The sequence below is a fragment of the Lytechinus pictus genome, chromosome 2 (genome assembly GCF_037042905.1).
Source record: "Lytechinus pictus isolate F3 Inbred chromosome 2, Lp3.0, whole genome shotgun sequence".
Classification (NCBI taxonomy): domain Eukaryota; kingdom Metazoa; phylum Echinodermata; class Echinoidea; order Temnopleuroida; family Toxopneustidae; genus Lytechinus; species Lytechinus pictus.
Window position 1 is genome coordinate 64,045,642 of NC_087246.1, and position 24,063 is coordinate 64,069,704.

The 24,063-nt window shown below is 33.7% G+C and overlaps 1 protein-coding gene across 1 annotated transcript; it reads right to left on the reverse strand.

Annotated features, from left to right (window-relative positions):
• Positions 1 to 3,586: 3,586 nt before the first annotated feature.
• Positions 3,587 to 22,735, reverse strand: LOC129268883 (WD repeat-containing protein 89-like; the record flags this gene model as incomplete). Its single annotated transcript, XM_064095381.1, has 9 exons — positions 3,587 to 10,611; positions 11,994 to 12,149; positions 15,151 to 15,256; positions 15,879 to 15,964; positions 16,457 to 16,501; positions 17,156 to 17,242; positions 19,329 to 19,460; positions 21,882 to 21,905; positions 22,655 to 22,735. Coding segments are annotated over 9 exons (792 nt in total), but the record flags the coding sequence as incomplete, so codon positions are not given.
• Between the last annotated feature and the right edge of the window lie 1,328 nt (positions 22,736 to 24,063).

Sequence of the window (24,063 nt, forward strand, 5' to 3'; positions counted from 1 at the left end):
CTATAATGCTAGTCAATACGACGTATACAATTAAATTTTTGTTGCCCCAAATTTTACTCCGAGCTTCTCCCCATGTTTCCTCACAAATCACACAATAGATTTCGTTATTTTTTTTTTCTATTTTTTTTTTGTCTATAGAAGAAAGAACTTTTAAGGTCTTGGTTTATGACGTAAAGATGCCCTATCCGTTTTTTTTTAACTGCATGAAACCTTTTCTTGCAAAAAACCTTTAGCCTAATTTGGAGTATAGGCCTATAGTGCAAAAAATTTGGTGTTTAAAAAATATCACAGGTGCTACCACAACCAGAATCTTACACCAGTTTAATGGTGTTAGTTTAATGTCCAATGGCGTTCTTGTAATACTATCTGGCCTATTTCTCGTTCCTTTCCATTTACAACAGCGTAGTCCCTCACTCACACCAGGCTCCCAACACCCTGCTTGCACCATTTTGTTTCAATACAACACCCTCTTTTTAAATGTGTAGGAATCAGGCTCTTTCGAGCCCATCTCTATGGTCTTTCTCTGGTGTAAAATTGGTTCTCTAGTCTTTCTGATTTTGAGATAGCATGCAAATACCAAAAGCAAATAAAGATATGAATAACATTTTCTAACACTGCAATATTGACAAAAACCCCACTTTTGTTTCGTAAAGAAGTAATAGGTTCAGGTCTCAATGTAGGCTGAACCTAATTTATATTTGTGATATCGAAAATACAATCGCTTTGTTGTCGGCCCTAGACATGGCTAAAGTAGGGCATTGATACCTTCATGGTTTAGTACTTAATGAGTCAAATGTTTTTCTCTAAACAACTCAGACTGTAAATTGCCTAATGTTACCATCATTTTCATTTCATACAACTGTACATTGTATATTGTTGCTGCAACTGCCAATTACAATTAACTTTCTTGTCCGCCGGCAACAAAGACGTTGTCAAGAAGCCTATAAGTCCTTCCTCTCTGGGCTTTAAAAATAAAATCAATTGTCTTCACGCCCGATCTTTACTTCTAAACCGCTGTTTTTTGTTAACATCGATCCAATTCATGTCCAGTACAATGTTAATAACTCCCGTTATATTCTTACAAGGTTGAACGGTCTTCAGTGCGACTAGACGGATTGAGAACCACAATATCACCGTTAACCCCAACAAATCGTATTAATAGCTTTATGAAGGAACAACAAGAAAAGGAGAGTAAAATATATGCATATAAATAAGAAGGGATGGAGAAAATTATCAACTGGGAGAAGAAGAATAAAGAAGGAGGAAGAAGAAGAAGGAGAAGAAGAGGAAATAGAGGAAGTAGAAGACAAAGAAGGAGGACGAGGAGGAGGAGGAGAAGAAGAAGAAGAAGGGGGATGAGGAGGAGGAGGAGAAGAAGAAGAAGAAGGGGGATGAGGAGGAGGAGAAGAAGAAGAAGGAGGATGAGAAGGAGGAGACAAAGAAGAAGAAGAGGAGGAGGAGAAGGAATAGGAGGAAGTAGAGGATCGAGAAATAGAATGGAAGGATGGAGAGGGGTGCATGAAAGTGAAGAACATAAATGAAACCAAACACATATTTCTTCTAAAGGAGCTTTGTGGTAAAAGACGATGGAGAAGTTTGCAAAATGGTATTTATTTCAGGCCCACACCAAAGAAAATTTACGAACGAAAAATACATCAAAGCAAGGTGGAAGGGAAATGAAAGAGTGGAAAGAGGGAGAGGGGGTATAGTTTGGAAAGAAGGGGTATTATTATGAAGAACAACCCAGGTAAACAAAATACAGCCTCTACCTTTCTTCTGCTCAACAATGCCAGGTAATCTGCCTTTGTTGCTTGTGGATGGGAGGGGAAAAAATGGACCTCATTGATTGTCTATATTCAGCGATCTAGATGAAAAGAAACCCCTTGGTAGATAAAAGGGATGGGAAGCATGAAAAGAGACGTTACGTAAGAAGAGAACAAGGCTCTTTGTCGTGGGTTCATTGTGATTCAAATAGTTATATGAATCGTGAAGAGCTAGTCATATTTACAGAAGACGATTTCAATATAATATGAATACCGCTTGCTGCGTCATCGGTGAACTGCTATTGTCTAGTCATAAACCATTTCCAAGATAGCAGAAGAACATTATTCCCATCGAAATAATGTAATTGATCAACTATTCAGTCTTTAAACGCATGATCGTTGAAAAACTATTTTAAAAGTAGTTACCTGGAACAGGTAACTATTAAATTCGACAAGACTTTTTATCACTGTTAATTTATCATGAAAGACAAATAATCGATAGCATTTGACTAAAATTGTACATCTATACAAATGCCACTTTTTATATTAACTTCTCCTCCTTATTCATCATCATCATCATCATCATCTTCTTCTTCTTCATCTTTGTCTAATAAACTAAGAATGACAAGATTTTGATTTCATCCTTATAAACAATCGTTAAATTTAACCGTCATAATTAAAAGCAAAATCGATTTCTTGCAAAGTTAACTGGTTGCGACAACATCGTGTTGCGTGACGGTACTAAATATTTTCACAGCCATGCTTATTTCATTTATTTCTTATATTTCAAAATCAATAACTCATAGATTTGAAGTTCGGCTCTTGGTGATCTGGTCTCGAATATGCCCCTCCCATCATCCATGCGTGGACCAAAAAAACACCTCCCTTCTTAGCATCAAGTCATGATGAGCGAAGGTAATTGTTTTGTTCTGATTCTCAGATCGATCGAACTCCTTGAAAAAAAAAGGAGATCACTCTCGAAACCTGAAGAAAATGACATACGCCCCCAGACGAATTTTTGCATACAGGACCATAGAACAATCCCATGCGAAGAGATAAGGAAGAATAGGATGCGGAGATATATTAATTTAGCAAGGTGATCAGAGGAAGAAGAGGAGGAAAAGGAGAAAAAATCAGAAAGAAAAGATGTGACATATAGAATACAAAAAGGGAGGGGGGGATGGGAAATAAAGGAGGATAACTTTAAAGGAGAGTAAGAGGGAGGTGAGGTGAAGAAAAAAAAAGGAGAAAAACGGAGGAGGAAGAGGAGCAGCACAGGAGGATAAGAAATGTGAGATTAAAAACGAATAAGAAGCCTAAACGGCGGGCAAATAGGAGGATAACACTGTAGGAGAGTAAGAGGGAGATGAGGTGAAGAAAAAAAGGAGGAAAACGGAGGAGGAAGAGGAGCAGCACAGGAGGATAAGAAATGTGAGATTAAAGACGAATAAGAAGCCTAAACGGCGGGACAAATAGGGAATGTATACAAGGATGATAGAGGGGAAATATGAGGTGTAAGAGGAAAATGATGGGAAATTAAAAAAAATGCATAAGACGAGAAGGAAGAGGTGAAGGAGAAATAAAAGAAACAAGAGAGAGAATAGAAGGAGGCGGGCGGGCATCTTGTTTCAATTAGGTCCCTCGTCCATACCTAAGAAAAAAGTGGCTGTCAATAAAAAATTATTTGTTTCTGATTATTATTTGTTTCTGATTACACAAAAGAATTGTCGCTCTTACATTTTTTTTGATAAAGACATAATATACACACACAAGCGCGCAAATTTTACATGTACTAAGAAATAAAGAGAAATAAACAATAACAATTATAGATTTTATGTTTATTTCAAAATACACATTATTTGAATAATATGCGTTTCTTTTTTTATTTGTACATAAACTCAAACAACTGAAGCAGAAAGAATGAATGTATTTAAGAAATATAATATATTTTTTGAAATCAACACAAAGGCATATATCTATTTATTTCATGTATTTTTTTCAAAGATCTTTATGCTTTTAAATATCGATCTCGTATGCTAGTATAATGAATTTTCAAATGTTTTCATAGCTGATCTCAATATCAATATTTCTCTGTGTGATTATAATACATTAACAATCAAAGATCAATGCAAATACTGTTGTAATGAACCCCTTTAATATAACTTAATTTATATATATATTGTTTAAAAAAATGCACATCAGTACATCAATCATTAGAACACTTTATTACATAAGTTGATTTGAAGAAGACGTCATGGTTTGCCTATCTAATAAAATGTTAATTATCATGATAATGGAAATACAATTATGGTATTAAAACAATTTATAGCTTTGACACTTAACGCAATCTATCTTGTTGCTTAAATGACTGGTGTTCATTGAGGGGCTCCAAGAAATTAAATACAGGGGGCAATTTCATAAAGTTGATTGTTGCACCATTTAATGAACAACTGGTGACCCTTTCTTTGGCTAAATAAAATACCCAGATTTGCCAGGTTCAGAATGTTAAATTATCATACCAAACTAAAAATTATTGGTTTTTTTTTAAAGAAAATTATCATACCACACTACATACCAATTATTCATAGGAGAAACAATACCAGAGTGAATGTGAGATGGTGTACTGTATGCGATCCTGAGTATATTCCATTTTGAAATTAGACCAAGTGTTTATTTTGATTGTCATCTAATTTTTTATTTGATTATGGAACGCAAAGGTCTTTCAAAATTATATGCGAACAAATTTTTTACCAAAATCAAAATCATTATGAATTGCATGTCTATGATGCAAAACATAATACTATTGTTGATATTATCATTCATTTGCCCTTTTTAAAAATTATTAATTTTACAATGTACAATTATGATAAATCATACACCTGGCAACGCTGGAGATTTCGGTATTAATACAATGGTAATGCATTTTTTACGACCCTAAAACAAATTTCGAAAAAATATTGAATTTTCCATCAAGATGTTTGCGATCTGTGACTAAAAAGATTGGATTTCAACTGTAACTAATGGAAAATCAAATGAAATGAGAATCTGATTTAATACCTAAGAAAGGGTCATCAGTCTTTCATTATGTTGTGTCAGGTCTCCGCACACCTAACAACTGGTCCACTATCCAATTTTTTAACAAATCGCATTTTGTTAATTTTCTGAAAATATGAACATAAAGTACCAGTATATTTTAGGTTAAAATTAAGTGTAAGAAAACTTGTGTAACAATTTTGTATGATAGCTAGCCTTTATTTTGGAGTAAAAGCAAAATTAACACAGAATCGTAGCCAATCATTCGACTGCTATATGTCATTACGACTAAATATTCTATTCACTTTTACTCTAATAAAGATGGTAGCATAGTCACAGATTTGAACATTAGTATTTGTATGATGTTTTAAAACTTTAAACATTAAAATGTTCCATGTTTCAATATTCACATAGAATTTTACGACATTTTATTCCAAAATTGGGTCACTGACCAATCATACGATGTGCGGTGGCCTTTACAAAAATATTCATGGAACAAAATCTATAAATGGTTTATCATTGTAGTTATGATAACTTATATATGTGTGTATGAAGATGAATGTGTAATAGAAATCAATCTTTAAAAAGTATAACAGGGTGATTCAAGTTGGGTGTTGACAGTTGGTGTTAAGCAGATTTTTACACCAAACAGAGAACTTAAAATCTCAGTATTAAGATATCAATATGATTGGAATCATTTTTTTAACCCATGGTCAGTCAGGCAGCCAGATTCAAACTCTGAACACCAACAACAAACTTGAAATCACCAACTGATTCAATACAATCTCTAAGTTGAAAGGGTTTGAATTTTACATTTTTAGAAAAAAGGGAACAGGCCAAGTGTATAAGTTTTGATGACTGAATAGAATAATCTAAAAATGTACTGTAATAAAATTAAAAACTGTGTATCATTTGAATGTGATATATATTGACATCTTACAATGATTTTCTTGTATACATACATACAAGTGGATAAGTATAATATTCTCTATATACTATCAAATACATGAATATTTGTTTCTTTAGATAAGTGATATGAATATATAAAATCAAAATAGATAACATACTTACATCTGTACATATTTTTCAATGACAATAAATATTCCATCTCATCATAGAATGTATACAATTACATGTCATAATAGGAAAATTGATTCTTTAAGAAACACATAATACAGCTGAAACCAAAGATTCAAACTACAAATAGATTTCATTTGACTTACATAATCCTCAAGAAATTCAAAGCTTTTTTATCCAGGTGGTAAGATATGAAAAAAAGAACCAATAAGGAGAACAAGTACAACAACATTACTTGATTAGGGGAGATCATGACCATGAAAAGTTTTCACCAACCTCTAAATATTGAAGACAAGCTTTCACTCTCTCCTGCACCCCATTTCTTGCAGTAAAATGCTATCTTCCTACTTACTGGAAGACCTAATGATTTCAAATCAACAAGAAATTCCCATACAAAACAAATGATGGTGTGAATAAATTTGATTTGAATTTACTGAAAAATAGAGAGAAATAGTATATAAAAAGTATCCAAATGCAAATTGAAAAAAAAAAATGAGGAAAACAATCTTTCGATCTTGACAGAAAATCTGAAAAAATATATCGAAATGGAACTTATGAATTGGAATTTTTCAAATAAAATTGTACAACCAAGGAGGTTTATTACAAAGCCATTTTAAATACACAGTGTAATAACAATAATAAAAAAACATTGTGGCAAAAGGGAGGTGAGGGGAAATTAATGGGAAGGGGGGGGGGGAGAATGGGGGGGGGGTGTAGAGTAACAAGAGAGAACCTCTACTTTTGGACTTGACAGGTTGCTCTATTTTGATATTGAGAATATCGACTGATCAAACAGAATTGGAATTCAACATTCAAGTGTTTGTACTATCAGGAAGCTTTATCACAAAACGGTTATGACTCAAGTGGGAATAGGAGGGAAAGGGCAAAAGAAGGGGGAAGAGAAGAATGGGAGAAGAGTAGGGGGCAGGGAGAAGAGAAGGGAAGAAGGGAAAAGAAAAGAAGCGAAGAAGATAATGAGAGAAGAGGGAACTTAGAAGGGGAGACAAGAAAGGAAAGGTCAAAGAAGTGGAGGGGAGATGAAATAGAAGACGGACATAATTACCTAGATGCTGCGGTCAATACAACGATGGAATAAATGTATTTTTGGTATTAAATTAAATTAAGTTTTCACAGATTAGTTACACATCACTCGATGATAACTTGGGAGGGTGGGGAAAGGGTGGGGGAAAGAAGGGTGGGGAAGGGGTAGGGGAAAGGAGGGTGCAAAATGTATGGTGGTGCAGTGGTATATAGAGAGGGGTATAATGACCGAGACAATATCAATAATTTTGTATAAAACTATCAAATTTGTCCAGGATCTAACAATCTATCATGTAATTCAAATAAAAATAATATCCTGGCTGTTTCATGTTTATTACTAAATCCTTATTGCTATGGTTCTAGCTCTATTGATGAAAAAGTTAAAATGTGTCCTGAAACTATGGTAGAAAAATGGATAAAAAGAACTGAATTAACAAGCTTAATTAATCCATAACTTAACAGGATGATTTATGGTGAAATATGGAGATCCATTTTTAGGATTTCAAACATTTATCACACACTAGTCAGAAAAGAACATATCATTATCAAATCCTTTTAACCCAATCAAAAAGAAAATGCAAATATTATCAAGTTAAAACACACAACATATATAAAAATAACACCGAAACAATAAAACATCAGCAATAATAAAAATGCAAACTTATGTCCACGAGTGGCAAGAGATTAAACATATTATATTTTAAAAGATCATAATGATTGTATTTTGCATTGATGAATTGAAATTGATTTTCATAGAAGAGGGTACAAAATAATTGATCACATAAATTCATAATGGAGGTGCAGTTCATACAACAATAATACAATTCAACTTCAGAAATGCTTAAACGATATATAAAAAGTGACAAGCTTTTTTTTCTAAACCCTGTGGAATGTGGACATTATTTTCCGAGCTAATTGACACCAAGATCATTAATTTTTTTACCAAATTTTTAATGTATTTTGAGTCTGCTCATGCTTTGAAATAACCTTATTGAAAATACTAAAGGCCATTCTTATACAAGATGATTTTAAGGGAAGCACTGCAAAATTATCAAATTCTAGAGGTGACAGTGCCCCCGCCAAAATGGGCCAGCTCAAACCATGGTCTTCGTGCTTTATAACACAGGAACATAAATACTTTACTTTCTACCAAAAAGTAATAACAATAGCTTCTTGACCTGCAGTCCACATGGTCATTGAAAACTTATACCTTTTTTAGAGGGAGGGATCAGCCTGCCTCCTATATGGATGTGAATAATTAGAAAATACAGAATACAACTAGACTTCAAATCAATATACCACATTAATTGTATTACTCAGTCATATTGATTACACTAGATGACTGAATTCATACGATAATGCCTCAAAAACTCAAGGAATGTATACAAATTGAAAACACATAGAATTGCTTAATATATAATAGTATTATCAATGAGAGATTGAGTATTAAAAGTCTTTGTTCTAGATATATTCAGAATCCACAATATAAACTGATTAGTCATTGTATCCTACATTGATTAAAATACTCACTTGTAAAAAAATGGTTAAGCTGAAGTAATGAAGAGGACAGCTGACATAGCTACTTAGCTTAGTGTGTAAATGAATATTAATTGAGATTAATGGACTACATCAGCTTAATTCAATCACATCTGACTCATTCGGAATCACAAAAGCAACCTAAATAATCAGCCAATATGTGAATAAACAACTCTGCTAATTCAAAGAACATGGTATGAAAATTAAAATACATTGATTGTAAATAAGTAAATGAGAACAAATACATGTAGCATAATAGTATTTTTTTTCTTATCCTCATTAAAAAACATTCAAGATCAGTAGTAATTTTTTTGTTTTTGAAAAAAAAAGAGGATTTTATATGGCTTCTTCTGGATGAAAGAAACTAGCAGACAACAATCTTGTTTGATATCATTCAATGTTTCCTCTTTCATTCATTATATATATTTCAAATGGATTAAACTCATCAAATAATTGAAAATAATACCTCTGGAATAATGTTTAACTTCTCAGGCTATAACTTAACAGGTTAATAACCCAGTATCACATGGTAAGTATTGCACCAGATTTTTCTCTTCAGTTAGTAATTACCAGCATTTCTCATGAAATTGAACTAGAGACAGGGTTTCTTACATTCACTCTCAATTATTTGGTTACAGATCCATATGAACCCGACAGATTGGCTCATCAATTCATTTTGTGTGCATGTTCATGTGGTCTAGGACTTCTGAATAATGACATGATCTTCAATGATCACACCCCTTAAACCATTGGTCCTGGACTAATGTTGTCCAGTATATCACAGTCTTATATTCATTTTGGTCCAGGACATCTGCATAATTAGAAAAAGCTGTCCAGTGATCAGAATCATGTCTTAATTAGTCCAGGTCTAGACAGGTTGTCCAGTTATCACAACACTCGGCTTAGGCTTGTTAGGTCCAGGACTTAAGAAGAACTGAAAGCAACTCCAGCAACATTGTGACCAGCCCTGTATTATGAATCATGGAATCGTTGACAAACAAAAATAGTCAATCTTTCTGTATAACTTGACTGAATAAGAGGTACGAAGGGTTGACTGTAAATTCTTGTCCCCAATAATATAAAATGCTAGTGATAAATGGAATCGAAAATTTGAAATAAAACAATTCTGATCATTCTAATCTAAACAAAATATGGATGCACAGTGATACAGTGTTATGTGAGTTAATAGTAGGTGTGAACATATCCAAATGTGTTACGCCAGAAAATTTAAAGAAAATATTCAAGTGCAATAAAATCACAAAAATATCTGCCAGAATTCCTTAATTCAAAAGAAATTCAAAATACAATAGTATAAGACCCCTATTCCATTTATATTTGTCTAAATTGGGAATAATAGTGTTGGGAATAATAGTGTTGGGAATAATAGTGTTGAGACAATTCTGATGCTAGAATGAAAAAAAGGGAATATGAATTCATTACAACCATCAATATTCATAAGCAGTATTAAGCCTATATCAATATATTTGATCAAGATTAATTAGAATCTTAGGATAAATAGCTCACATGAGAACCATACAATACAAGTATACATATACAGTGAACATCTATAGAGACACTCTACAAGGTATGACTGTACAAACATTTGTACAGCACCACATACAATACCACGTATGACCAACATTTACACTGAAATCTTACATCATCATTATTGACAAAAAAATCCCCTTTTCAGGGTGAGATCTGAAAAGAATGGACCATTTCACTAGCATTCTCAAGTTCATGGATATAAGTATTTTAACTACTTAGCAGTCTGCATGCATTGCCAGTTGTTATATCTGGCAAGCTCAAGCAACCTTCCAGATTCTACAAAGTGATATTTCAATTTAATAGGTACTGTTTAAAATCAAGAATTTGAAGAGATTCTAATTGTGATAGTGCAGTAACCTTTCATTCAATATCAGGAAAGCAATTGACAATGAAACTGAAAAAAATGTCATTTGATATTGCACATTCCTTTAACAATAAAAATTTACAATACATATAAGACACATTTACAGAGCAGCCAAAAGGTGACAGAACCAAACATTGAGACATGAGTGATAACTAGTGTGTTTTGATTTCAGGTTTAGGGTGAATATGGTTTTGATCCATGCTGTATTTTCATCCTCTGTAGTCTTTTGGCAATTTTCTCAGGTTGGCTCTGCAGATAGATGGTAGTAGCAGACAGGAAAGGATAAATAACAAAAGAAAAAGAAAAGAAAAAAAAATCATAAGCAAGCAAGAAAATATGTGCAGAACAAGAACAGTAGAGTAAAGAAGCTTCAAAGTGCCACCAAGATGTCTAGATGATCAGATGACAAGATATTGGATCTTATTGTGTCTACATCATTTAGTCAAGATGATATCAGATGACAAGATATAGAGACAAGGAGATCTCAGATCTTGCCACCTCATCATCTCTTCTAAAGGATGTAGACATGACGAGATCCAAGATTTGACATCTGTCCATCTCTTCTAAAGGATGCAGACATGACGAGATCCAAGATCTTTTCATCTGTTAATTTTTTCAAAAGCATGTAGACATGACAAGATCTAGTCACCTGAGCTGTACTTTAAAGCTTCCATTGTAAACAACAATGCCAGAAAACACATAACAAAGACAATATCCATATCCCGTGCTAGCAAGTTTACACAACAAATGCTTGATTGTGCAGACAAAACCTAATATTTCATAGCACTATTTCATCAGAATTGTGTCTATGATGTATTTTGATTTCAATTAAATACAATGAAGTTCATGGTTTGGATTGTATTAAATTTCTGTCTCTATAATATCTGAAAGTGAATGACCATGCCACTGATAATGACCTTTACTTAATGTTTATCCATTGATTATGAGTGGGTATTTTTGTGGGGGTGCATTGATAAATATTTCAAACCAACTAGATTGAAACTAAACAGAATACAAAAAAAAAGAAACTAGGCAAGCTAAATACTTTATCTACTTGCATTGAATCAAATGGCACAATGAATGAAAAATAATTTTTTGTGATAATAATATGTGGGTAAATATTTGTCAACAAGACAGAGAATAACATATTTGATACAGAGCAAAGGGGGATGCAGAACAATGCACAAAGTAGAGAGAATGCGATCATATTTCTGATAACATATTGCATCCTTAGATTTTCAGCATCAATAAAATAAACAAAATATTGTTATCAAATATACTGAGAATTTTAACAACTTAATTTATATAAAATCAGATACTTCAAATTGTGTCATTTTAATTTTTTTCTTTCAAATTCACAATTTAACACTTCTTTATGCTCTATCATTAATTTTAAAAGTAATCTTCCCAATTATTTTCTTTCTCCCTTATTTTCTATAAAAATGGTATTCATGTATCTTCACTTTTAGAGTAAAACACTTGTCCAATATGCCAATTTGAAATAATTTCAAGAAAAGTTAGGTAATTCTAAAGAAAAAAACTTCTTATATTCAATGTCTGAATTTTCTCAAACTTTCAATTTTTTGTTCCCATTTTATGCTACATCAATGACAACATTTGTACATCATTACCTTGACCGGTGAGCCTCTTTTCTCTGCTCTCCTTCCTTGCCGAATCCTACTCGTCGGTGCTGGTGTGCTCTTCTTCGTTGATGACTGATTGGCATTCCTATCAGGTTGCCACGACGATACCACAGAATCTTCTCCCCCTGTGATCAATGTCTCCGTCTAGAATGAAATTCAGATACAGACTTACTCAGATGAATCAACATATCCCAAGTCATGTAAGGCACCGTTCTCACTACCTTCCTAAAACTAGTTTAGTGGAAACTAGTTTAACGAGTAATGACAACGGTCGAAACGATCTTGGAAGCGATCTTCCAAACCGGTTCATAAAACCACCTCGTGATGTAGTTTTCAAAATTGCTTTGTCACGGTAAACTGGTTTTAGCATGAGGACACAACCATTCTCCAAGCATTTTGAGCACGCTACTCCACACGACAGGTGTAGAATGCCTACGGCGTGGTTTTGAATTTCGCGCAAAATGTGTCAACCCACTGAGAGCATTTCCATAGCAACAAGATCGCTTTACGTGAAGCGATGTTGGAAACCACTTTCGTGTGATCAAATGGGAACGCTAGCAAAACGATCTTCCAAACTGGTTTCCTGAACCGGTTTCCAGTAAACTAATTTTAGAAAGTGCAATGAGAACGGTGTCTAATATATATACCTAAACAGAAAAAACACCCAAAATACACTTACATGAAGGATGGATTATGACTTAATATATCCTAAAACATTCCCTTAACAAGTGGAATGCCTCTGGCCGTCTCACCTGCATCACGCGATTCAATATAGCAGCAGTGCTGATTTTGAAAACTACTATAACTCGCACAAGATGTTCAGTGATACTTGGTTACTCGTATTTCCACGTTTTATGAATTAGACCAATATACTTACAGAGTTATGATGGTAATCAACAATTATCATCAACATGGCCAAAGTCCATTGACCTTTGACTTTGGTCATGCGACCTGAAACTCGCACAGAATGTTCAGTGATACTTGATTACTCTTATGTCCAAGTTTTATGAACTAGACCAATACACTTACAGAGATCTGAGCTAATTCAACAAATACCCCCGACGTGGCCAAAGTTCTTTGACCTTACATGACCTTTGACCTTGATCATGTGACCTGAAACTTGCACAGGATGTTCAGTAATACTTGATTACTATTATGTCCAAGTTTCATGAATCAGATCCATAAACTTTCAAAGTTATGATGGTAATTCAACAGATACCCCCAATTCGGCCAAAGTTCATTGACCCTAAATGACCTTTGACCTTGGTCATGTGTCGTGAAACTCATGCAGGATGTTCAGTGATACTTGATTAACCTTATGTATAAGTTTCATGAACTAGGTCCATATATTTTCTAATTTATGATGACATTTCAAAAACTTAACCTTAGGTTAAGATTTTGATGTTGATTCCCCCAACATGGTCTAAGTTCATTGACCCTAAATGACCTTTGACCTTGGTCATGTGACATGAAACTCAGGCAGGATGTTCAGTAATACTTGATTAACCTTATGGCCAAGTTTCATCAACTAGGTCCATATACATTCTAAGTTATGCTGTCATTTCAAAAACTTAACCTCAGGTTAAGATTTGGTGTTGACGCCGCCGCCGCCGTCGCCGTCGGAAAAGCGGCGCCTATAGTCTCACTCTGCTATGCAGGTGAGACAAAAATGAAGATGTTGAGTATGCATGTATTTGTTTGATCCTATGATTAAATCTCAGTGTAGTATGATGACCACATCAGGTAAAACTAAAGCTATTGATGCCATACCCTAACTCCCCTCACCCATGCCTCAAGACGATAGAAGGGCCGGTGTGAAAAGCACCTCGGGAATGATAATTTACACAGTAATCCTCATTAACAGCCAATATTTGTATAGTATTGAATCTGGGTGCACTGCAAGAATACCAGCTTAAAGGGATGGTCCGGGCTGAAAATATTTATATCTTAATACATAGAGTAGAATTCACTGCGCAAAATGAAGAAAATTTGATCAAAATCAGATAACAAATAATAAAGTTATTGAAGTTTAAAGTTTAGCAATATTTTGTGAAAACAGTCGTCATGAATATTCATTAGGTGGGCTGATGATGTCACATCCCCACTTTCCGTTTTCTTATGTTATTACATAAAATCATAAATTTTTCATTATTTCATACTTGTGTGAATAATATGTCTCCCTTATAATGAAAGGAGTTGCAGCAATAAATATCTAATGTACTAAATCAGTTGTCAATCCAATTTTTCTAGTTCTTGGAGGAAACATTTTGAATAAACCTAATTTCATATAATAAAATACAAAAGAACAAGTGGGGATGTGACATCATCAGCCCACCTAATGAATATTCATGACGATTGTTTTCACAAAATATTGCTAAACTTTAATATTCAATAACTTTGTTATTTGTTATCCGATTTTGATGAAATTTTCGGCATTTTGCTCAGTGAATTCTACTCTATTTATCAAGCTATAAATACTTTCAGCCCTGACCATCCCTTTAATGTCCAAAGTTATACATCTATTGATTAGTGTCTTGTAATTCTGTTAATTTTAAATTTAGCTGAGGGCTCATATTACCCATCTGACCCATTTGACAAATTAAATAATAATGTGGGTCTGTCTCACAAATTGACCAATCAGATTACAAAATTCATGGAAAAAATTGTCCCAATAAGAGATAAACAACATCATACACATCTGTTATAAATCTATTTTAATGTTGTGCAATCAAGTGATTGTAATCAGTTCTTTTTTTTATAATTATCTTTACCATGCTTGTATGAATTCTATGTACCCCCCCTCCAAACTCTGGATGTAAATCAATGAAGCACTACAATATTTCATTTTAACTCAAATTGCAGATTTACCACTAAATATTTTTGAAGTCTCCCCAATTTTATGAATTCATATATTTGTTACCCAATATCATAAACTGCAATCTACAGTATTATACTACCTTTATACACATTATATGATCTCATTAATAGTCATCATCATGGTTTCTTACATTCTAATGAATTTTGAATTTACAATATTCTATTTTGATTTGAATATTAACTTCAAAAATGTATTTGCATTCAATGTATGATTTATATATCTGTTTCATTTTTTTTTCATATTTCAAATTCAAACCCCTATACTGACCTGATCATCCCAGTGAAGACACCTTACTACTCCTTTATGAGTTCCTTTCAATGAATGTACAAAATGAAGTCTATCTCTTCCAACAGTTAGAAGATGCAAGTCACCGCTGTAACCAACAAACAACAGAATTTATGATAAATTTTACCTGAAATCGATAGGATATCAATCATAGCATCGCAGCATTTGTTACATCAAATGCATGTACGTAAACTGACAAATAAAATGCTAAAAAAATCATTGGTGATTTATGTTTGTAGTGATTATCCTCATTCATCTAACATATTTTTGGGTTGGATTGATGTGTTTGTCAGATTCATCATTTTACACTCATCATTAAGAAAGTTTCAAACACTAGAAAAAAGTGTCATTCAGAAAGTCTAGACCACATGAACATGCACATGCAAAATGTTTTTTCCCCTTTTTTTAGTCCCTAATGACATGGTAATATTTTTCATTTTAACTGTAAAGGATATGTAACTGAGTCCAGTTAAGTCTTCATTCTTGTTCCCCTTCTAGTACTTCTCAAGGATCACAATCAATCAAGAAAATATTCTTTCATTTTCACATAAAAAGATGTAAAATATTGTCAAAATGTCCCATATGGTGCAGCATGGAATTGCTCTAATGTATGTGTACTTTACCGATGTGTAAGAATATGAATAAATATTTACATAAAGAGAAGAAAACATAGGATGAAAAAATTCTACCAAATGGATCCAACATTTTACCTTACTGTTCCTCCTAGAACTACTAATGACTTAAGACCAGAATGATAGAAACAATCAACCAGATAGTCCACCTTACATAGATCCTCCTGTACAGAAAAACAAACAAATGATTCAACAAGGCAACCAACTGATTAATGCTTTATAAATAGTGCAAAAACAAGTTATGCTTTTTCATGCATTCTTTCACCCAGACCAAGGGTAAAACAAAAATTCTGCCAAGGTAAATCAAATCCAGAATTCCATGTAGAGACATCAGTATTATAAGGTATGATCACGCAGCAAAGTAATTCTTTTTTAAAGAGATAAAACTAAAATTACAGGATGCTTCACAATAAACAACATATAAACATAATTTATAATGAACAAATAAATGATTACTGCAACCATTCCCAAACACGTTGCAAAGAGTATCAAGGATTTGGAGAGAATTCTAAGAAAGAGTTGATTACAGTTTATAAAATTCTGGCTCCAGGGAGGAGGGGGGTACCATATCTAAATATGCCATGGGCTAATATGCACTTTCAAGATCTCTTGCATGGCTTCTTTGATAATTGTAGAATCTACACACATTTACTTACCTTTAATGATTCCCTTACTGAGTCAAATTTGGTAATTTCTGACGACTGGGAAAAAGAATAGGAAAATTAACAATACTGAAAATACATACATTACATAAACATATGGAAATGAATAGTGTTATTAAATTCAAGTAGTAATGAACTTTTTAACCCATTAACTATGGCCAGTCCTGCAGGTTATCATTTCTCATTTAAAAAAACAATCATTCCAAAAGAGCATCTGGAAGTACCAAGGTCTATCCCATGGCCTGATATAAATAAAGATATGATGAGAGAGAGAGAGAAAGAGGGATAAAGACAATTTGAATAGATCAAATATAATTTCAATGGAGAGATAGTGTGAGAGAGTTTTTTTGTCTTTCCTTTCTCATTCCTTCTTCATTATCTTTTATTTTGTTCATGTATTCATTTATTTATGAATCTATATCCATTCTTTATTTTGAATTAATCAATTTGATAATTTAGTATAAATCTAGTATCTAACTGCTTTAATAATTTTTTCACCATTATTTATCTTTTCGGGCAATGAGGAGAACATAACTGTGATCATGAAATTTAACAATATGTATATGACGTAAGTAATACACAATAATCATTAAAAAAACAATTGCACAAAAATACAAAGTTGACAAATTCAAATCCATTTGACCATGAAATTAAAAAAAAAATTTTGAGATTCTAATTTCTATGAATATTTACCTCAACAGCATCAAATATTCTGATGGTTTCCGTATGAGTTAAGCAGTAGAGATATTCACTATTTGTTCCACACCAATCAATATGGCTCTGTTATGATCAAATCATAATCAAAATCATTACAATCATTATTACAATCATCACAACAGCAAAAAAATGTAGGTTCCTAAACCAGCTAGTTATACACGTATGTAACATGTGCAGCATTGCAATCTAGGCTAAACAGTGATGTATTAATGAAAGAATTTCCGCTGAAATCAGGCCCCCTTCCAACTTTTGACAACACTGATTCTTTGGGGCTTCATCAGAGTAAACTCAATTTTTTCTCCCTACAGAATTCTTGCTTTTGTTATTTCTTTTTCTTCCTTTACTGTAATCCTTCTTTATGCCTGCCCTTTAGGATGTCCCCTGAAAGTTGGGCAGGGGGGGGGGGGGACATGCTCCCCTGTCCCCCTAACACCACTGACTAAAATGTCTTGATAGAATAAAAATTAGAGCCCGTCTATGGCATCGACCTATCCATAAAGGTCACATTTATTGCATACAACCTACCCATGACTAATATTTGCAATTCACATTTATTAGATACAATAACTCATTGGAGGATACTACAAGGTTCCAGGCACTTTACACAGTCATACCAATCGATTTGAAATTCATCACAATAAACAACCTCCCGTACAGGCAGCTTTATTAGAAATCTTCCCTGATAACTGGCAAGAAGGAAGGCTACTTTGACACTCACAGTCTTGCCTATGACAAACTCCATGTCTTATGAACAATGTATGTTTCTTATACTAAAATAATTTCAATATTTCAAATTTTAATCATTATTTCAGAGGGGTGTTTTGCTTACAATCGGTTTATTTGTACTGAAAAAAGGTAAAAGGTTGAGCTTCTATTTTTTCATTTTGAATCATAAAAAAATTATCCTAGTTTTATTTCCTGATAAATGCACATTAGTAAATTACTGTACAATGTTTCAGTAAAAATAATGTATTCTTGCATTATTGCAAAATCCTTTGTATGAGGATAGTCAAGGCTCCACATTAACTTTTTATGGTGGTGGCCCATTCGGGCCACCAAAACCTTCAAATAATTTTTTTTGGTGGCCCGATATTAAAGTTTGGTGGCCCGAAAAATATAAAGAAAAACATTAAAAATTAATAAATGGGTATAAATGGTTTAACCACTGTAAAAAAAATGAAAGAAAATAATAAAACGGCAAAAAAAGTGAGAAAATTCCTTCCCTAAATTTGCCAAAATGTTGGAAAAATTCACATTTCATATTAATGAAATGCCTTCCCAAAGTATTTACTTTCTCAAGAGTTGTTTAAGAAGTCATTTATAAACAAGAAAGAAAGTAACTGTCTGTTTATTTTTGGCTAGAAAAGACTGGAAAAGACACAGCTTCGAAAGAAACCAAGTAACAACATACATACAAATGCACATGTGGGACTGTAATGTACTCACTTATGTGTTTTTATGTGTATTATTTTCATTTGGAAATCGGTCTTTTTGAGTCAAAAGAGAGGTCATGATTCCTCTTTTTAATGCTTGCAAATAATCAGGATACACCAGATATTAGCAAAAAGGTCTGTAGAAGGGCATTTAATTGGTGTAAAATGTGACTTTGACTTGGATTTTCACAGTTCTGTGGAAGATTTCTTAGCAGCAACATTTCGTATTGCAGCTCCCTGAGTCTGAATAGGCTGCTAACGCACAGCTGCTTCAAGCATGCAAAGCTCACGCCAGCCGGCCGGCGCGGCTGGCTGGATAAAAGCTACGTAATGCTATAGCGGTAGGCCAACTTTGTGTGTGTGTTTGTGTGTAGATCAACAAAAAGGGCGCATGACGAACTGGCTTGCAATTTGAACTGTAGAAAGTTGATAAATGCGTGCAAAATGGGGAGAAAAATTGCGCTATTCTGAAAATTATTGGTTGCCCGATTCGGGCCACCAAAACTTAATATTTTTTCAATAATGGTTGCCCGAGGTGAATTTCTGGTGGCCCCGGGCCACCGGGCCACCGCTAATGTCGAGCCTTGGGATAGTGAATGTTCAAATAGAATGGAATGAGAATAAAAATCTCAAGTATGGTTTTTCCATATACACAAGGAAATTGGAATGGAATTGGATTGACTATTCATAGCTATAGTAAGACTAAAGTAACATACCACTGATGATTCAGCGTTGAGCGTCGTCACAAGGGCATCTTCCTCATTCGTTTGACTCGTATCAAACACACAGACAAGCCCATCGGTTGATCCTGTGGCTAAACTTGATGATTTGGTGGGGTGAAATTTGACCTGAAGAAATAAAATTATTGCATTAAACCAAAATCATATTTATCTCCTATTAAAGTAACCTTGCACGACAAGCCTTTAACTTCAAATGTTTCTAGGGCAAGGGCAATTCATATGGTGTACATTATTTTACAGCACAAGTGGGAGATATTATAAAACCTGGCTCACACCTTTGTGTTTGGGGCTTGTGTTCAGCTGGGTATTGCATGAACGCAACATGCAGTAAAACGAAACACAACGCAATGGAACAAGCTAATACAAGGTAAATAAGCAGACTAACAAAGAGGCCTTGCGTTCTAGCTCGTTAGTTTGACACTTTGCAAACATCCGCAAAAGAACCCAACCTAAATTCATACGAGCAAAAGACGAGTGGCAAAAATGAGCAAATGTGAGCAAGAGCGAGTGGCCAAGACACATATTAGCACCACGTTAGTGCTCGATTTACCACGAATTACCTTGTTTTAGCTCGCTTTTAATACTGTACGCAACTTTATCCGAGATCTGATGAGCTTGTAGGCAAAAGTGTGATTGCAACCAAATATTTAGCTGCATAGTATGCTGAGTCAATACACAGTTTAGAATGCAAAGGTGTAAGCCAGGCTTAAAGATCAAGTCCACCCCAGATAAATGTTGAATCAAAACAGAAAAAACAAACAAGCATAACGCTGAAAATTTCATCAAATTCAGATGTAAAATAAGAGAGTTATGACATTTTAAAGTGTTGCTTATTTTTTCACAAATCAGTTATATGCACAACTCAGTGATATGCAAATGAGAGAGTCGATGATGTCTCTCATTCACTATTTTTTGTTTTTTATTGTTTGAATTATACAATATTTCAATTTTCACAGGTTTGACAATATAATGACCAATGTGACTGAACCATAAAACGTTGAAAATTTTATGGTAATTCCACAGTTTCAGGGAGGAAATAAAATTTGGAGAAAAATTTGAAAAGTTCAAATTTAATATAATGAACAACAAAAGAAATAGTGAGTGGATGATGTCATCAGACGCCTCATTTGCATACAGACCGGAAAAAAACTTTTTGTGAAATTAAGCGAAACTTCAAATATCATAACCTTTTTATTCTACATCTGATTTTGATGAAATTTTCAGTGTTATGCTTGTTGGGTTTTTCTCTCTTATTCAAGTAAACTTTTTGTTGGGATGGACTTGACCTTTAATTGACACAAAATGGTTTTAAGAGCAATAAGAAGTGCACTGACTGAGAGCAGATAACAAGGCATCCATTAATTAAGTCACTAGTAGCCTGGATTAATTCAAGTCCAGATAATCTACTATCTACAACTAAATCTACATCAGACTTAAAATTAGTTTGCTTGTCTACCCTGCTAGATGATATATATTCCAATTTCCAGGGGGATCCCCTTGAAAACTGAATGCTCTCCTCCTCATCCCCCAATCTAAATATCAACTGATTATTTCAATTTAAATGATTCTACATGCATGCAAGATCTTAAACAATATAAAATTGGGGGGGGGGGGTCATTTTAAAATGGTGTATAACTAAGCCCCCACCCCTCCTAATCCTGAAATCGAGAAATATCAGCTGATAATTACAATGACTTTACATGTATACAAGGTATTCAACAACATAAAGATGGGGAGGGGGGGGGGGAGTCCCTTTAAAATGGTGTAACTATGCCCCCGCCCCACACTAATCTGGAAATAAGATCAGCCAATAATTACAATTTAAATGACTTTACATGTTTACAAGGTGATCACAGACATAAAGACGCACTAGTACACAAAGGTACACAAAGCATCTAATCACCATTTAACACATGTCTATCATTAGACTTGAATGGCCAGATGCTTAACACGTTGAATGTGTGAATAATTTATTAGAATATATCATATTCATAAGATAAGATAATAGACGTGTGCTGGGAGATGGACGTCATCATCGACAGCAATGGGCTTATTTTGTGAACCATCGGAATCATCGTCACACAATAGTAACACTGAATGCATGCATAAATCATACAGAGGAAGAATGAAGAGAATTTGTTTTTTTTTAATAACAAAAGCTGCATCAAGGATTCATGTAATAACAGACTTAGTTGAGGTAGGAAAAAATGTATACTTAATGAATAACAAATCATCAGAGAGAAGAAGAGCAGACAAGAAAAGGGAGGATTAGAAATTAAACAGAAAATTTCTTCTATATAATATGCTACCACAGAGCAGAATGAAAAGATGTTTTTGTTCTCCTTCCCTCTAAATTACTCTACAATTTGTAATACCTTTATCATTTCTAAGCAGGGGAAATACATGTAGATGTAAAAAAAACAGACACTGAAAAAGTTTATATCTACACAATAATACACAACAAAAATATGTTAAAAAACAAAATACTTTCAACAAATTACTCCATTATATATGCATACATTGGTTTACCTGTTTTATGACAAAAGGATTGTTCTGCCCATATTGAATGAAAAAGAAGGTGTTTGCAATTAAAAATATGATTTTGAAATATCATTGGATAATTATGACTCTAGTCATATTTTCATGATACCTTATACAATATCTTATTACAATCAAGCACTCAGCCTTGTAAAATACAATTTTTTATTACCACAAATTCTAACAAATCATGTGCATAATATATTACCAAATGTTTCACATGCTTTCATCAATGCATTACTGGGCCGCACAATTGCAAACTTCAACACCAACAAATAATTAAATTTCACACTACTTTGTTTGCTCATCTTTCAGAATCATTAGAATAAAATGAATGAAACCTTCTAATCTAGTATCCCCTCCTTGCATGTAATCCCTCCACAGATGCATAGGATTGGCATTCATTGTCTGAACTTTATCCCATCTTAGAATTTATTATTTTCTATAAAAGTTGGAATTTAGATGAAATAAAATGGACAATATATTCATAGGAATTAGTTCACACTTAAAAAAAAAATCAATGCCAGCTATGATCTTTCTCACTGGACATACATGGCAAAAATATACCAAAGACTTCATTCAAAGTCAGTTTATAATATACATGTACATATTATCCCTTCCCTTCATTTCACCACAAAATTATTTATTAAACTCTTCCACATGCAACTAATATTATCTGTTAAAGGGTAAATAAATTGACTATCAGCACTTCATAATATTTTGGAATAATGGCTTTACATAGTCAATGTTATCACAATACTAACCTGTGTAATATCATCTGAATGTGATTCCTTGTATGTACCAAGGAGATTTGTACTTCTCCTATCCCTGTAAATCAAACAAAATAGGAAGCAAAATATTTTTTCATAAACAAGGCATTATAAATGACAATTTTCTTAGGATATCAACAATTTATTTCATTGCAAATATCAAAAGATAAAAGGAAAAAAATACCCAGACTACTAATGAGTCAAATTCAGACACCCAAATTATACGATAAGCACAAAAACAAATTGAAAAGTAATTTTAATAATAATAATAATAATAACAATAATAATGTGACTTATAAAGCGCCAAATCCACTCTGTAGAGTGCTCAAGGCGCGTAAAGAGCTAAGAGTTAAAGTTTTTAGAAGATTTTTGAAAGTCCTGACAGAGGTACATTTTGTTATGTCTTCAGGAAGGATATTCACAAGGTGGGTCATGCAAAAGCAAATGATCCTCCCCCCAGTTTTTAAAACTTTTGGAATAATAATAGATAATGTTGAAAATGATACACTTCCACTCTAATCAGAAACTGAAGTCATATCAGTCTGCTTTTCAAAACAAGCTTCTGTTATAATGTACATGTATGTTTCTGTGACAGAAAGCTTTGTGACTGCTAATGTGATTCAAACTGTTTTTAAAAATTGACTGCACATAATGTAATCAATCATAAATAGTATTACAATCAATTACAAGGCTTTGTGTTATGAGGCCTTGAAATCTAAACATTTTACAGATTGATACAGCCCCTGGGGCCCGTTGCAGAAAGAGTTGCGTTTAAACGCAAGCCAAAAAATCAATCCCAAGTCTTAAATGCATGCTGATGATTGGTTAAAAATCAAGTTGCGAATGATTTTTAGAGTTGCGATTGATTGCAACTCTTTCTGTATCAGGCCCCTGGTTTGCTTCCCACAAAATGCATGCAATCAGCAAAGGATTTCCTTGCTATTGTGACTTGATAATCCGGCTCCAACGGCAACCCTGGCAAGCGGAACCCAAGACATGTTATGAATAATTAGGGTTTTTGTGATCCGAGTTAGATGTGGAAGAAGTACAAATAGAATGTGAAATACTAGGAGATGTCTCCACGGAGGAGTGGGATTAGATATTATCAACACACAGATAGAGTTTCTGAGACAATTCTGATTAATCATGATGAGGATGGTCGGGAGAAAATAAGGATAAATCACAGATGAGAGAGAGGGGGAACACATGGAAGAGGTGGTGGGGGGGGGGGTCATTACATCTCAAACCTAATTAAAATTGATCATAATGAGAATAGTAGGCAGAGAAGAGGGATAAAGCAAAGCACAAGATGGATTGAGCAAGGGAGGGATGGAGGGATGGGTGTGTGAAAGAGAGAAGAGAATTAGAAGGGGCAAGGGAAAATGTGCATGGGGTGGTAGTAG